We start from the raw sequence: 17,059 nt of genomic DNA on the forward strand, positions 1-17,059 counted from the left end.
CCTGAAGAAGTTGATGTTTTCTTACATGTATTGTTTGAAAACGGCCTTAATTCTTTTATCGCTAGTTAGGTAGCACATATTCTCCTTATTTATTCTAATTTTGAGGATGGAGGTAACACTGACAAACACGAGGAGCTGTAAATGTCAACTTTTGACTCTTATTTTTTGTTTGCTGCAACTGGCAATTTGCTGGATCTTTTTTTTAAGTTATGGAAATTAAGTTGTCAAAAAGAGTAGCAAACCAGAAGGTTTCCAGAACTTCCATAGAATTTAGCATTTGCTCCATGTTTAACAGTAGGGCATATTGTGCCTGGGCGTTAAGGTGAGATTGAAATGGGTGCACAGAGAAGGCAGTGGAGAAATGAACCTACACTCTTTCAAGACCGAAAGACAAGCCTGTATGATTCTTGGAGCCCTGAAGCACACCACCATCCACAATCATAACATGCTACTGCTCTCCTGGTCCGCTGGCTTTGTTTGAATAAGTTCAGTGTGGTCTGAAATGAGGTTTTGATAGCGCTGAACGTGGCTGGTGCTGAACCAACCTCATATAGCTTGGAGAAATCAATGTCAGCCTCATCCACATACTCTCACACAAGGGACACTATTCCAAAGGATACAGTAACATTCTGTGAGAATTGGGAAATTACTGAAAAAACTAAACGGATTTTTAGAGAATACGATACGGTAAATGACTGCCTTCCCAAAGTATACTTCCAATGATCAATATTTGTTTGGACACGATTTTAACCCAAGGATGCCATCTGGTGGATGGATCATTGCATTTGTGCCAGAGTCCTGTGAATATTTGTTTTAAGTCAGTGCATGGTTGGAGTATGCTTCATATAGCAAAGGATCTGGCTTTTATTTGGAATATTTCAGTCATGCATTGTCAGAAAAGACGACACAACAGAGGCAGTGTTGTGATGGAGAATGCTTATGTATTGCTTCCAGCATATGTTCCCTGTGATGATGAAGAAAGCCTACGCAAGCCTCCCTTCAAAGGCTTAATGCCTTAAGCCTTCAAAGTTGGCAAGTAGTTTTAATGACTAAAAAAAATCACCATGATCAAAGCAGCTCCAACCAGAATGAGAGCTTCTGCACAGCGCAGGGGCCTAATCCTATTCAGTACTTAAGACAAAGTAAAAAGAGCAAAAGAAAGGAGGGCTCTTTTGATTCTAGGAGATAATGTAGATAGGTAGGAATGTTTTGAGAATCAATACTTGGTTGCACTTTCTTTCACCATATGGACCAGTTGAAATGGACTTGAGCAATGACGTAGACCTATGGTGGAAATTGTAAAGAAATTCAAAGTTCTAGTTCTGGTTCCATATAACAAACTACCCTGTATCTTCAGACTTGTTAGAATCCATTAGGCAAGTGTGCTTGAGCTGAATGGAGGTCAAATCTAAAGAACTTTTATAGTTCAAGTTCAGTATTGGACACCCAGTTCCCATTTTTGTTCCCTTGTGAAGAAAAAATGAATGTGATTTTTGCTTCTGGAACCTGGTGTTTGTAATCTATAATGCTCCTAATTCTATCAAAAATGAATGTCTTTTTTCTGATGTGACGTGATAAGCATTTGGGATTTGTAGGTCCAATTTCACTACAACCGTCAGTGGTTATCATATTGCTAGGGTAACGCACATTTGTTTTGAACATGAAGGATTTAGATCCAAGCTATGGTTTTCAGAGGGATTTGTGGGTTGGGTTGAACGCAGTGTAAAGTGAGATATGAGAGATGATTAAGTGTTTGAATCTGGTTTGTGAAAGCAGATGTCTGCTGCACTCCTCTCTCCCACATTTATTACAGTACATTATTTGCTTTATTCTCTCTTGCTCTGATTCGTTTTTCTTTTCTTTCAGCATGTTCAAGGCAAACAAAGGCCAGCCAACTGATAGAACCTCATTTACCCTGAACTCAATGAATTCCAGCACAGAGTGACCTGGTTGCTCGCTTTGTGGTTTCGCCTAGAGGATGATTTGGCATGTGCTGGGTCTGATGTGGAGGAATATGTTGTAACCTGGTAGCCTAATCTTTTAGCATGAATGGAACAGTTGCGTAGTTGTTCCTACACCATCTGTAGAGCAACCACAACCTGTCAATCTGTTAAAGGTTGTGCTAATCCATTAAACGCTCTCTTTTCCTGTTGGAGCCAAAGTAGGAAAGATGACTCATTTATGATACATGTTTTGAATATCAGCATGGTTGTGATTAGTCTGTAGCCACAGGCTGACAGGTAGTCAGAGCAACTGAGTTTTTTATTTATTTAATTTCAATGTTCAGCAAAAAATAAATAAAATCTAAAATGGTCTTTTAAAAAAAGTTGTTAAATTGTCAGACATTAAGCTAAGATGGCAACACTTGCACATGCAGTGGTGTGGAAAAGTTTTAGCCCCTTACGGATTTTTATGTTTGTCACACTGTGATGTTTCAGATCATATTTCATTCATTCATTCATTTTCTTTTCGGCTTAGTCCCTTTATTAATCAGGGGTCGCCACAGCAAAATGAACCGCCAACTAATCCAGCATATGTTTCACGCAGTTCCAGTTGCAACCCATCACTGGGAAACACCAACATTGGCTTACCCAATTCACCCATACCACATGTTTTTTGAACTTGTGGAGAGCACCCAGAGGAAACCCACCCGAACAAGGGGAGAACATGTAAACTCCACACAGAAATGCCAACTGACCCAGCCAGGGCTCAAACCAGCAACCTTCTTGCCAGTGCTACCCACTGTGGCACCACGCTGCCCCTTCAAATCATCAAGCAAATTAAAATATCAGTCAAAGAGAAGAAGTAAATGCATGCAGATTTGAAATGAAGGTTTTTATCATTAATGGAAAACAAAGTAAAATGGTTTGTTCCTAATCCTAACGACTAATTGGGCCATCCTTAGCAGCAACAACAACAATCAAGCACTTTCGATAAATTGCATTGAGTCTGTTACAGTGTTTTGGCCCCCTGGCCTTTGCAGAATTGTTGTAATTCAGCCACATTAAAGGGATTTTGAGCATGAATTGCATTTTTAAGGTGCCACAGCATCTTAATTGGATTCAAGTCAGGATTTTGACTAGGCCACTCCAAAGTCTTCATTTTGTTTTTCTTTAGCCATTCAGAAACTTGGGATTTTGTTTCCTCTTAATAATAAAAACCTTTCTTTAAAAACTACTAGGTGTGTATACTTGTGTTATCTTTGACTAATATTGAAATTTGTTTGAAGATCTGAAACATTAAAATGTGACAAATAGGCAAATAAAATCAGAAAGGAATCAATTGTTCACACTATTGTATTTTAGTAGCACACAGGCATTTTCTTTTTAAAGTGAATTATCACTGAAACTAATTATTGATCAACACAGTCCTTTTTGATGCCACCTACTGAATTTAACCTGCAGAAAGTGTCAAAAGGAAATATTCCATGTTCTTACTATAATCTATGATATTTGCATGTTTAATACAGTTTTTTCTAACGTTGTACACCATTTTGCAACATATTTGCAAATTAAAAATGTAAAACAGACCTGTATCATCGTCATCTGTAACATCTGCATTTCATCTGTTTCTGCCGAACTGGAAAACTGGAGCATGAGGTTTGAGGTTTTGTCAAGGCATTTCTCTCTCACCTCTTTATATTCACTGAAGAAGAAAGTGGCCCTGTCTGGATGTAAGCAGTGTCACACTGCATGAGCACTGACTCCTTTATTGTCAGTCCACTTTTATTGCCAGACTGTGATCAACAAGTGTGTTGATAACTTTTGTGTCTTTTGAGATGAATGTTTTTACTTTACTTATCCCAATAGATATTATGTATCAGGCCCCTAGCCAGAAGGGGGTTCGGATGGTTCAGAAAACCCCTCACTAACGTGTTCCAGAATTTGTCCCATTCAAGAGCTCATTTGTCCTATTTTAACTGCTATGCCATCATGTATAGTAAAAATAACCCATCGAAAAAGGCTTTAAGACCAAGCGGAATCCTAGTGTGACTTCAGTTAATCACTTTTGGCCAGTGCAAGCAATTATATTTCAAGTTATTTTTCACCAAACAGCTGTGCAAGAAAATATCTGACATAGTCATCTTTTGCTATTGCATTGTTTTTAAATAGTGAAAAGATTTGACAACTTGTATTTGAGATCTTGGACCTTATTTTTGAAAGAAAACATGATCATTCATTTTTTGACATGAACCACCCTTTTCACGAGGCTGGCTACAGGCCTGTGAATCAGGATGCATGAAAAATATGTATTAGTTATTACATAATTATTCGTTTATTAAGGTGTTGCTAAAATGTAATACGATGTTTCTACACAACTCGGCATGCGTTTAAGTTGCCTTAAATCTTTTTTAATTAATTGTAGGAAACAAAAGAAAGGGTCGCAAATTCAAGGTAAGGGGTAAAATTGCTCATGTACAATTAAACTAAACTATCGCGGCTGTCGTTTAGCTCCAAGCATGTTTACGCATTTTGGGAGCCAGCTGCGACTAATCAAAGTTTCTAATCAGCCATTGACTGCTGAGACGCCGTTTACAGTGCATTTTGAATCTTTTTAATTAAAAAAAGTGCTGAAACGATGTAAGTATGAAATTTATTCAGCAGTTTTGGTAATTATAATGAGTTTTTGCATAATTTGCGTTAGACTAACGTGATGGTCCGTCATTGCTTGTCCTTGGTAGCCAAACGATCCGTTTCAGAAATACAAAAACTTTTACATGTTTCATAAACTGACATTAATGATTAATGTTACAATATCTATGACGTATTAAAATGATATCAGTGTATAGTACACATAACCTGCGACGAGTTTAATTTTAAATGTAAAATTTTAGGCTACATTTCTAATTTGTTTTTATTAACCGTTTGTAAGCTAAATTGTTTGACATAGAAGACAGATACAATTTTAAAAAGGTAATAATCATAGAAAAAAACTGTAAAGCTGAATCTGAACACAAGCAAACACAAACTATTAGATTTTAGTTTACTCCAAGCAAAGCTTGTTATTGCTTTATATCCCTGCTGAAGAATCCAGCTTAAACCATAGGCTGGTTGGCTGGTTTTAGCTGGTTGACCAGCCTGGTTTTAGAGGTGTTTTGGCCATTTCCAGGCTGGTTTCCATGACCAGCTAAAACCAGCTTGACCAGCCTAGCCAAGCTGGGAGTCCAGCTAAAACCAGCTTGACCAGCCTGGTTTAAGCTGGATATAGCTGGTTTTGTCTGGACTCCCAGCTTGGCTAGGCTGGTCAAGCTGGTTTTAGCTGGTCATCTCCCAGCCCGACCAGCTAAGACCAGGCTGGAAATGGCTGGAAACCAGCCTGGAAGTGGCCAAAACCCCTTTAAAACCAGCCTGGTTGACCAGCTAAAACCAGCCAACCAGCCTAGGCTGGTTTAAGCTGGATTTTTCAGCAGGGATTAGGGGAAAAAAAAACCAAAGGCCATCCTGTGGCCAGTGGCTTAAAGAAATTACTTGCAATCTTGCTCTGCAGAAGCTGACATACACTGTTAAAGGAAAATTACAAGATTTTTTTTTTTTATAAAATATAAACCCTTTTCAGCACTTTCAGGTGGACCATGCAAATTTTTTTTTTTGATGTTTAAGCTTTAAAACCCTTGTTGGTGTCTTATTATATTGTTCAGATGTCTTACATTTCAGCAACAATTAACAAATTTGTTAAGCCAGCACACAATGGAAAGCTGTGAAATGCAAGGTACAAAAATATGTATTGAACGTTGTTATTAAATATTTATTTTTAATTATTTACTGTTATTATTTACATTTATGTAACAGGCCCGTAGCCAGCCTATTGAAAGGGGTTGTTCTTTTCTTTTAAAAAGTGGAACCTTTTTCCTGTTATTCGCCTCATTTTCCATTCTGTTATGAGGTTAAAATACTGCATTTTGATAGTCATGATATTTCAGTATTTGATAATAAGTTTTTTACTTGTATAACATTACTTGCCCAAAAATATAGTGCAGGTAATTGTTGTAAATATTACTCAAAGTATGAGTAAAAAGTAGCCCTTTTAAACGTACTCATGAGTAGTGAGTATTACGCTGGGAAAGGCTAATACAGTTACGTGTAATTTGTGTGTGTGTGTGTGTGTGTGTGTGTGTGTGTGTGTGTGTGTGTGTGTGTGTGTGTGAACGTAACATTTTGTAGTCCATTTTGTAATTGTTTAAGGCCACTTCGGTCATCATACAGTACAGATCTGTCAACTCATCAGTGACATTTAGTCTAAACAGTCTCTGGGTCACTGCACGTAAAGTATCTTCTTGGACACATTTAATGCTTCCAAACAATTTGCTGCATGTCGATGGGTTTCAGTATGATGCGAATAACCCAATAAAAATATTTTGGAAAAGAAAAACAATAGAAAAAGAGTAATATCAAGAATTTAAAAATGCCCCTGGAAATAGGCCTAAAATGCTGGCATCCAAAGTTAATCTCAAACCCTGCATTACACTTCAAGTTAAGATAAAAACGGAGCATTCAAAATAAAGATATTTATTATTTTCGTAAATAGAACTGTTTATTACATCTGAGAGTCACACATATGCATTTCAACCCTAGACCTCATATATAATCTGCAAAATTCACATTCATACAAAAAAGGCTTCCTTAAATAGGTAGCCGTTATTGATGACTGATCTCTCATTCTGGGTTATTTCTGTCCCAGTCTCCCCAAGGCTTTATGCAAGATCTTCAGGTCATCCCTCATCTGCCCCAAAGCATTCTGGATCTTGGAGGGCTCATCTAGAACCTCCATGCTGCAAGTGTAGGGGTCATATCTTATGGAGAAGGGTGTCTGTATTGTGGATGAATATCGCCTGTGGAACGACAGTGGCAGTGAGTAATGGGGCTTTCGGATTATAGCAAGGCCTATTGACTTTTATTTATTCCCATTCTTCAATATTTGAATTCTTGATATCAACCATGGAATTGCTGATATCAAAAATGCTGATAACTGATCTCAACAATGTAATTTGTGATCTAAAAAAATATTGTTGATATCACAAATTTAATTGTTGATATAAAAACATAAAATTCCTGATGTCAACAATTTAATTTTTAACATCTGTAATTTTTTTCTAGTTTAATGTCACATTAGGGTGCCATTTAAATTTTAATGTTGATAACAGAAATTAAATTGTTGATTTTACAGTTGAATTGCTAACAGTAAAAATTATACTAGTAAAAAAGTAAAAAATATTCATATTACGAATGCATTTCCAAATATCAGAACTAATATATGTAACATGCTGAAATACATGTACAGATATCAATCATTTACATTTCAATATCAGTTAAATTCTTAATAGTAAAAATTGTATTTCTGATGTATAAAAGATTAATTTTAACTAGTAAGAAGTACATTTTTAACATCAACAATTAAATAATTAATGAATTAATTATTTATCAATTTTTAATTAATTAATTTAACCTTTGGTGACATTTAACTAGTGAAAATACAATTACAGATATCAAATACTAAAAATTGTATTCTTGATATCAAGAATGAACATTTTAACTACTGAAACTTGACCAAAATGTTGATATCAAGAATTAACATTTTTACTAGGAGAGATGCAATTCTTGATATCAACAATTTATTTCTTAATATCAAGAACTTAATTCTTGATTTGGACATTTTTCTGAGTCACTTTGGTACATTTGAAATTATCAAAACTACCTGTTCAATCTTCACATCATTGTGTCAGTTGTGCACATCAAAAGTCTTTACATGCAAAATGGCTGAACAAGTTGTCAAAATGCATTTTTCTATACATTTCCATTAGACTTTTTTCTAAATCTGTCTTCAGTTGGTAAATTTCTCTCAGGTGCATCTCAAAGGAGATTATCCTATGTTTATATTTATACTTTTGTTTTGTTTTTTCTTTGTGTAATGCCATGCTGTCCTATGAATTCCTGTATCAGAATGTCATGATCTGTCAGCAAATTACAGTACAAACAGCAAAAAAGATGTCATATTTTATACCAGAACATGCCTCCAGAGTACCTGTTATATTGACAACATGACTGACTTATCCATACACAATGACACAAGGACTTTTAATTCTGATGGCACTGACACATTCATTGACAGAAATAGCTTTTGCAGGTAATCCATGGTGTTCTGCTTTTTGTACGCACTGTTTTGAGAAATGTACTTACTGTTTTGCAAAATTTCTACTCTAAAATCTAAAGATCTAAAATATTTACCAAAGCGGCTGAGAAAAACTGTAAACTGTTGATATCAAGAATTAAAATATTGAAATCAAGAATTGCTTTTCTGCAAATTATGATGTCATTGATTGGCCTTGAGAATTTCTCTTTCCATCTATTATATTAAATATGTAAAGTATTACGGGTGGTCTTAAAGGGATAGTTCAGCCAAAAATAAAGATTCTGTCATCATTTGCTCGCCCTATACCTGTTCCAAAGCTCTTTGAGGCTTTTTGTTTTGTTAAAAATAAATTAAGATATTTTGAAGAAAGCTGTAAACCTGTAACCATAGTATTTGTTTTAGATGTCAATTGTTACATGATTTTAGCTTTCTTTATCAAACATCTTATTTTGTGTTCAAGAGAATAAAGAAACAATCAAAAAGATTTGGAACCACTTGAGGGAGAGTACATAAAGAGTAAGATTTCATTCTCTTTACCATTATTTAAAATACACGACTTGTGACCAGGTTGCACCACACACACGTACCTCAACTTCTGTTTGGCGTCCTCAAAGCTCTCGGACACAAAGTAAACTGGTTGATATGACTGATCTTGGTATGGTTGAACTGCAGTCTCAGCTGGGTCGAATGGCTTGTACTGAGGCTCATTAGAAAGGGCATACTGAAAAACACAATGCATTAAACATTTTCAGCTATGTGGTTCTTTTGAATTAGTATTTTTTAAATTAAAGAATCCTGAAAATAATGTATAACAGCCTCCACAAAAATATATTTGAGATTGATAATGCTTAGAAGTATTCCCTAAGCAGCAAACTAGCATATTAGAATTATTTCAGAAATAAAATATCCCTGAAGAAAGAAAGAAAGAAAGAAAGAAAGAAAGAAAGAAAGAAAGAAAGAAAGAAAGAAAGAAAGAAAGAAAGAGTTTTTTTTTGTCTTACCAACAGTTCTCCATAGGAAGACAGAAGTCCAGCCCCATAAGCCTTTACTGCTCCGTTTTGCTTACAGAGACCAAACTCTACAGTAAACCAGTACAGCTGTGTGTAAAATATATGCTTTGTTAGACAACATATATTTATGTAGTACATAAAGCAGATATTTTCAGTTTTAATTTTATTTATAGTTTTCATTGCATAACACTTAAGGACATCTTACACAAAACCGTCAACATTAAACAGCAATAAACATTTGATGCAAGCAATCAAAAAAACTGGAAAAAAAGGGTTTTAGTGTAAGATTTAAAAACATTAAGATTTTCACTGTTCTGCACATTTTGCTCTTAACCAGTTCCACAAATAAGGAGCTAAAGTCCCCCTAAAATCGGCCTAGCACTTTTCATGCCTTTGCTCAGGATGAATTTGTCATTTGAATGAAACAACACAAGAGGGCGATAAAGACTTACTGTAGTGTACTATCCTTCACCTAAATAATCTCCCACTGTATATTTGCAAAAGGAAACCATACTCACTGTTGACAGTTTTTCAATATCCTCATCTGATGCTCCAAGCGAGACGAGTCCAATCTCCTACAGGGTCAAAATGTCATTCAGTAGCAGTTCTGAACATTTCCCGATATTTCCACTGCAATTGTTTACTAAGTAAATGATCAAATATGCAAAACTATAAGGAAAATAAATAAAAAAAATTTTGAGAACATTTCTACATAAACTATATTTTTAAAGCATTCTTATAATATTCCCTAATTGATTTATGTATTCATGGTTCTGCAATTAATTAAAAAATATATATTTTAAATTTAACATAATTGTACATTTTTAAAATGCTGTTTTATCTGAACACTTTTTAAATAATATTATAATATAATATAATATAATATAATATAATATAATATAATATAATATAATATAATATAATATAATATAATATAATATAATATAATATAATATAGTTATTAATAATACTTATAAAAGGGTGGAAATCCTGGTTATTATTATCCTACTTTCTTTACTTCATCATCAGGCCCTCTTGTAAATTTTGAAAAACGCTACTGATTAAGAAGTTAAATATACAAAAACCTGCAGCAATTAATCCATGTTCATGCATTTTCTACACTGACAAATAATTGTAAATGGTCATGTGTAAGAATAAATGGTCTCATGTAACATGGATTGTAATGTAGTACCTGTGAAAACTGAGCAAACTCTTGGTCTGCAAGCATAGGAATATGTCCAAGTAGTTCATGGCAGCAATCTCTATTAAATAAAACAAGAGTCAGCCAGAGAATATAGATTTAATAACAGTGTGCTTTAAAACGTTATGCATTGTACGTACGGTTCAGGGGAATGCATGGGGGCTGAAGGGTGACGAATGTACTGGGTACACTGGAAAACCCGGAACGCTAAACTGGCAAGAAAATCTCGAGCAGATAGCAGTCCTGCCACCGGCCGCAACTGAAAACCTGTTCTCTCTGAACAACATCAATTTAGTGTGATTAGGGCTGGGTGATAAGACAAAAAATCTCATCACAAAAAGAGTCATCACATATCCTGATATTTACATATATTTCAATAAAGCACCGATTCTGTAAATTCAATCAGTTAGTTTTTTAAATATATTGCCCACATGTAAAGAACTATTTCTTTTTTTACATTTTAAAGTATATACTCAAAAATGTACTCATGTGATCAAATATTTCACTTTATTTAGAACTTCAGGGTAAATATGTTCAATAAAAAATGTAGAAATATCAAATAAATATATTATAAAACACTTTTCTAAAACTCATCAATAAAGGTAATAGAAAATATTATAATAGAGAATATTGCCAAATAGCATGCAAAATGTAAACATTGTACTTCAAGATTGTAACTTTCTCACTATGCTATTATTCATGTCTCTATTTGCATCCTTGTAATGGCATGTAATATTAAGGCCATTACGATGTGTATATAAATGATAAAAAAGTAAACAATGAAGTTTCTGACACCACAAAATAAACAATAGGTATGTGAAATGACTGTCTTTTTTATTTTGTCCTTTCAGTTTAGGCTTCTAGCCAGCCTATTGAAAGGAATGGTTCTTTTTTCTAAAGAAATGGACCATTTTGCAGTTATTTCTATTCAGTTATGAGGTTTAAGCTTTGCTGGATTAGCTTGTCGGATGGTGACTCCACTTTATGTACCAAAAATATTTCCTACAATTTCATCAAAGTGTTTACTACTATGAAGTATATATTTACAAATGTGCATTTAAACTGTAAACTGTAATTACAGTTTTATATATGAGATGAGCATTTAAAAAAATAATTAAATACTTATATTTAAAATATAAATTTATTTTAAAGATTATTAAAAAAACAATTAGGAATCTGTCAAAACTTGTTTTAAGTTGAAAAACTGTATAGACTACAGGCAAATAACAAACTGGCTAGCTCATTCAAATTTTCTCAGCCCATTGATTAATTATTCAAAAATACATTTGTCTTAAAGCCCTCTATCAGTTATTTTCAAAATTTATGATGTCATTGTAGTCAAAAATGTCTGTCTGTCTGTCTGTCTGTCTGTCTATTAATCATAGTCATATTGCACAACTCTAAGTGTAATTTAGCAAATCAAATTTTCAAATTTTATATTTTTTTACACTCAAAACTAAACGAAGCAGGTCCGTTTACCTTTGAGAAAAGCAGACACCTCTCTGAGCTGAGGGATCTGGTCTTCTCCATACAGACGTTCACTCTCCAGCTGAGTGAGGGCTTCTAGAAACTGTCTGCAGGCGTGACTGGGGTAAAGGCTCCTCAGAGTCCTGTAAACCTCCCTCCTGCCTCATCACATACCACACTTATACAGTATGTCTGAATATTTAAATAATAGGAAATTATATTTCTGATAGCAATCAAACTCATATTATTGGGAACACTTACCATGTGGCATTCTCTTCTGGAGTGTATTCCACTACTGGTAAAGGGTCACCGCTAGACAGAAGAAAGACAGATATGGGTAAAATTAGTTTTGAAGAAGTCACCATTTTTCCAGGTAAATATATTTCTAAAGAAGCTGTTGACATAAAATTGCACCAGACTTCGGTAACAATTCACACAATCCAATAATATGGATAAAACTAAACTTATTGCACCCTGTGAAAATAATTTATTTATAATAATAATGAAATTACACAAAGAGAAACCTATTGTAATGTATTTAATAAACTGGAAAAAAATGATTCATCAGATTTACTAAATGTTTTTAAGGTGGTTACAAACAATCTATAAGAAATGAATTTAACAAATTAAATTTAGTACCGTTCAACTTTGTATGTTCAAATTCAGCCCGGATAAATTGTTTGCAACCAAGTACCTTAAAAAACATTTAGTAAATCTAATGAATAATTATTTTACAGTGTACTTTGTACACTGTAACAGTACATTTTTGGTAAAGACAGATTCAAGACACCTATTGTATGGAAAATAAATTCACATGTATTGCTCAGGTAAATTTTGTTTCGCATACTTCAATAAAGTCTAAAAAATAAAATTACAGTTCTGTTAATCTTATCTGCAAAATAAAATGCTTGCTTATTTTCTATTGGATTGAGGTCAGGTGATTGGCTGGGTCATTCTTGCGGCTTCCTTTTATTTTCTAAAAGCAGTTGTATATTTGGGATAATTTTTTTGGTAAAATTTCTACCCTGGTTTCATCTTCATCATCTGGTAATGTAGGTGTCAGAACTGAAGCAGCTAATATTAATTTACGCTGATGAGGTGCAGGGTTGATTTCTAACCACTGAGAGATTTCAGCTGATGTCTGGCCTTTCCATGCCTTCTTACATCTCACTTTCTTCATGTGTTCAATTTTTTTTCACTGTTTCACTTTATTACACATACATTTCCTATAGAAAATCATCATACAACGTTTGAAATATTTACTTTATTTTTCATACAGCCTGAAATCAAATTACATACAAAATAACTTTGCTTGAAATGCTTTAGCCTTCAACTAATTTGCACTTTTTTACAACTTTATCCCGAAGGTCTTTTGAAAGCAGGGTGTAATGTGAGTAAAGGTTTTCACAGGGTATGATTTTCTATAGGCACTGTAACTTATTTTCTAAAACTATTAGTTTGGTTTTCTTTGCATATATGTGTTAATTTGGTTGTTACTGACATCTGGTGGAATTTTTTAGTTAACAACATCTTCAGAAATGTGTTTTCTGGGATTTTTTTTACTCTTAATGTGCCCAAATTATATAGGCATAGATTATAATTGAAGCTCATGCATTAATTTAATATATGTTAAAGTCAAAGTAATCTTGATTTGCCAACACAGTTTAATAACATCATCATCATCATCATCATCATCAAAAAAAGAAGACAACAACAGCAATAACAAATTGTTGTTGTTATTATTATTAATTATGTTTAAAAAAGAAATAGTTTTAATTAATAATGCTAATTTCATAATAATAACATTATTACAAATTATTTAAAAAATAATGTTAATTACTTGTATACGTGTATTACTATTATTGATGTTTTAAACAATAACAAAATAGTTTTTACAAGCTAAAAATTCAAATATAACACAAACTATTACTATCAGAAGTAATATTAGTAATAGTATATAACATAATCTTTATTACCACAATAATAATAATAATAATTATTATTATTATAATAATTATTACTATTATTATTATTATTATTATTATTTTGACGTGTCATTATAAAATTATTCTAAATTGTAAGAATGAAAACATATTATTTTTATTATTTATTATTATTATTATTATTGTTTTATTATATTACCTTTTATTTTTATATTACCTTATTATAATTATTGTTAGTAGTAATAGTACTTTAATATTACTTACTGCTTATAATTGAAAGCCATTTCAGAAATGAATCCTCTTCGTTTTCTGTATTCTGAATCACTGAATCCCTGAATAATACAAGTATTTATTTCACTGCTATAACACTGATCACAAAGCAGACGCAGAATTAGGATTATAAAATATATGAATAATAATTAACGTCCTGAACAGCATCACTGTTGTTCACTTACAGGGTGATCCTGGTCCAGATCAGGGTCATATTTTGTTATCAGATGATTGCATGTATCAAGGTCAGAAATCTTCTTTGGAAACCATGGCGCTATAACATTTAAATAAACGTTGTAAGATAACTAAAAATAAATGTTTGCTGGTGTTACCAACAGCATGCAGTCACAAAATCACCTACTCTTTTCTTCTTGCACTATTCGCACGTCATCTGCAACTCTTTTTAAAGAGTTGATGAAGATGTCGGTGTCGGAGCAGTGCACTTCACACCGCATGAAGAACTCCAGATCTTCTCCACTGCTTCTCTTGCTCTTTCTGCTCGCTCGACTTTCCAGGTGTAGCAGCTTGGTTTCGAAAGTCTACATAAGTTAAAAAACCAGACTTATTATGTTTTAGTACTCGTTATTTATTATTATATATACAATAATAAAATAAAGTTTATGGCCAGATTTAAGGCACCAACATTATTGATTTTAAAATATGATGAGCTTTTTTTCAGTGTTTCCAATAATCCATTGTTAAAATTAATGTTGAAGATAATTACACACATAAATTCCATAAAATGTATGGTAAAAATGCAGCTGTGGTGGCCAGTATTTAACCGTTACAAGTATGGTACATTTTTATTAATTAATATACACCAATGATGAACCAATGCTCATATCAAACAATTTTCCCACAAGCAGAGAAATATACTATTATATAGAAGGTGCTCAGTGTCATTCACACAGCTACAAAACTCATACAGTCAACACATACAATTAAAGTAATGGAATAAACATTTTTATCAACATTAGGTGCAGCATAAAACTCTAATGTACTTAATTTATGAGAAAAAAAAGGAACCATAGTAATGTATAAAAAATGTATAAAAAAAAAAAACTTCAGGGAAATTCAATTTATGGTTATTTATTGTATATATTAGGAAAACATACTGTTAACCAAATTACAGATTTTTACAGTTTTTTTTATTTAATTTTGTTTGTTTTTTACCATTGAAATCATGGCTAATTTTTACAGTATTGAGTATAGGTTAGTATCTTCAAGTTTGTTTCTTATTGTGTTACCTGCTGTTCCTTTGTAAATATTGAAACTGGAAATGAAAATTAAATTAAAGGACTGTAGTAATTTAAGAGTAAAGTTGATATTACACCATTTTATTTTTCAGTTTGAACAAATACATTTTTGCAGTGAAGTTACATATTTAAATTACATTTTTGGTTAGGTTTAGCTCTCGAACTATAATTGTGATGTTACTTATTAACATGTATTATTACAATTAATTATTTTACCTTTTTAATGTGATTTTTTTCAGTGATGGATTGCATAAATATCTTAAATATATTCGACTCTAAAATGTAAAAAAAAAAGGGTCTAGCAATATTTTAACATTTAAAATATACAATATTCATGTCTGTAGTTGCCATTGATGTTACAGCTTTAACTTTTTTCTTGTAGTTGTAAATAAAGATTAATGGGATGGTTTAACCAAAACTGAAAAATCTTCACTTGTTACAAACCTGTTTGAGTTGTTTGAAAATAAAAGAAGCTATTTTAAAATATGTTGGAAAACTGTAACCATGGACTTCCATAGTATTTTTTGGACTTCCATAGTATTTTGAGTTTACAGGTTTCAAACTTCTATCTTTTTTTTTCAAAATATTTTGTTTTGTTTTTAACAGAAAAAGGAAACTCATGGAACCAAATTATGAGAACATTTTCTTTTACTAAGGTTTGCAAAAAATTTTTTCACTGTTTCTGCCTCAAAATTATAAAAATAGTTTTCAAAGTTGTTTTTGACATTGATTTACATATGTAATTAGAATTTTCTGTAACACTCTACAATAGGATTGTGTTAGTTAATGAAAATACAGTTGTTCTTTATTTGTTTGTTAACTCACAGTGTGTTAATCCATTATTCATAATGTTGAACTATTAATAAATGCTGTTCATTTGTTCATTGTTCATAATTAGTTCATGTTTGTAAATACATTGCATTAATGAACTCTTATTGTAAAATGTAACCAATTTTTCATATACCCTAATTTGACAAAAAACAAAAAAGGGGTAAAATGAGAAAGATTATGTGTAAAATTACAAAAAATTTAAAATTACAGATACTAAAGGCATGTTAAAAATCAGTATACCCTAATTAGGCTGCAAAAGCAGGTTTCTGCCAAGCCAATGAAAGATTTGGAGTTCTAATAATTCTGTCAATGTTTAGAACATTAAACACTTTACTCGCACTAGCCTAAAAAAAAGATTAATTGGGTTTACAATGTAATTGTTTTAATGTAAGGGGTTGCAAAAAATTTATATGGGCTGATTTTAAACAAACAAATTAAATTCCTTATATACCTACATTGTTTGCAACCACTTACCTTAAATAAATTTAGTAAATTCAATGAAGCATTTTTTTCCCAGTAATATATTGAACGTTTTGTGGACTGTAGCGGATGTTAACTGTTCTTTAATTTACAATAAAGAATCTTTTTAAAACGATTATAGCCTACATGAAGTACGCACCTCAAAGACTTTGCCAGCCTTGAAGAAGCCGGCGTTTTTCTCATTTTTAAGAGCAAAGAGGATGTTGAGAGTGATTTTGCCAGTCTTCTCCTCCTCAAACACGAAGCTGTCTCCGCAGCGCGAGGGGCCCGGAGATGAAGAGCCGCTCTCTCTGTCGCGCCGCGCGTCCTCAATCAGACTGCGCTTTCTGCCGCTCAGCGGAACATTCTGCGCTATACTGTCCGACTTCATCGAAAATCTGAATATATCCAGTTAATGTTATGTCAATACCAACTCTAAACAAACGAGGAACAAAATTGGTGTAGGACTGTGGGGGCCACATCCCCGCAATTTAT

The 17,059-nt window shown here is 32.9% G+C and overlaps 1 protein-coding gene across 3 annotated transcripts; it reads right to left on the minus strand.

Annotated features, from left to right (window-relative positions):
* Positions 1-6,505: 6,505 nt before the first annotated feature.
* On the minus strand, positions 6,506-17,033 carry th2 (tyrosine hydroxylase 2). Of its 3 annotated transcripts, none has more exons than XM_087246446.1 (12): positions 16,725-17,033; positions 14,380-14,557; positions 14,204-14,292; positions 14,013-14,080; positions 12,067-12,117; positions 11,818-11,963; positions 10,479-10,614; positions 10,330-10,399; positions 9,656-9,712; positions 9,129-9,224; positions 8,715-8,848; positions 6,506-6,829 (listed from the first exon to the last, which is right to left on the minus strand). In XM_087246446.1, the coding sequence occupies exons 1-12, from the start codon at positions 16,953-16,955 to the stop codon at positions 6,664-6,666; spliced, it is 1,422 nt and encodes a 473-aa protein (XP_087102572.1). In that variant the 5' UTR covers positions 16,956-17,033; the 3' UTR covers positions 6,506-6,663.
* Between the last annotated feature and the right edge of the window lie 26 nt (positions 17,034-17,059).

This window comes from Danio rerio, chromosome 4, assembly GCF_052040795.2.
Source record: "Danio rerio strain M-AB ecotype USA chromosome 4, GRCz13ab, whole genome shotgun sequence".
NCBI lineage: Eukaryota > Metazoa > Chordata > Actinopteri > Cypriniformes > Danionidae > Danio > Danio rerio.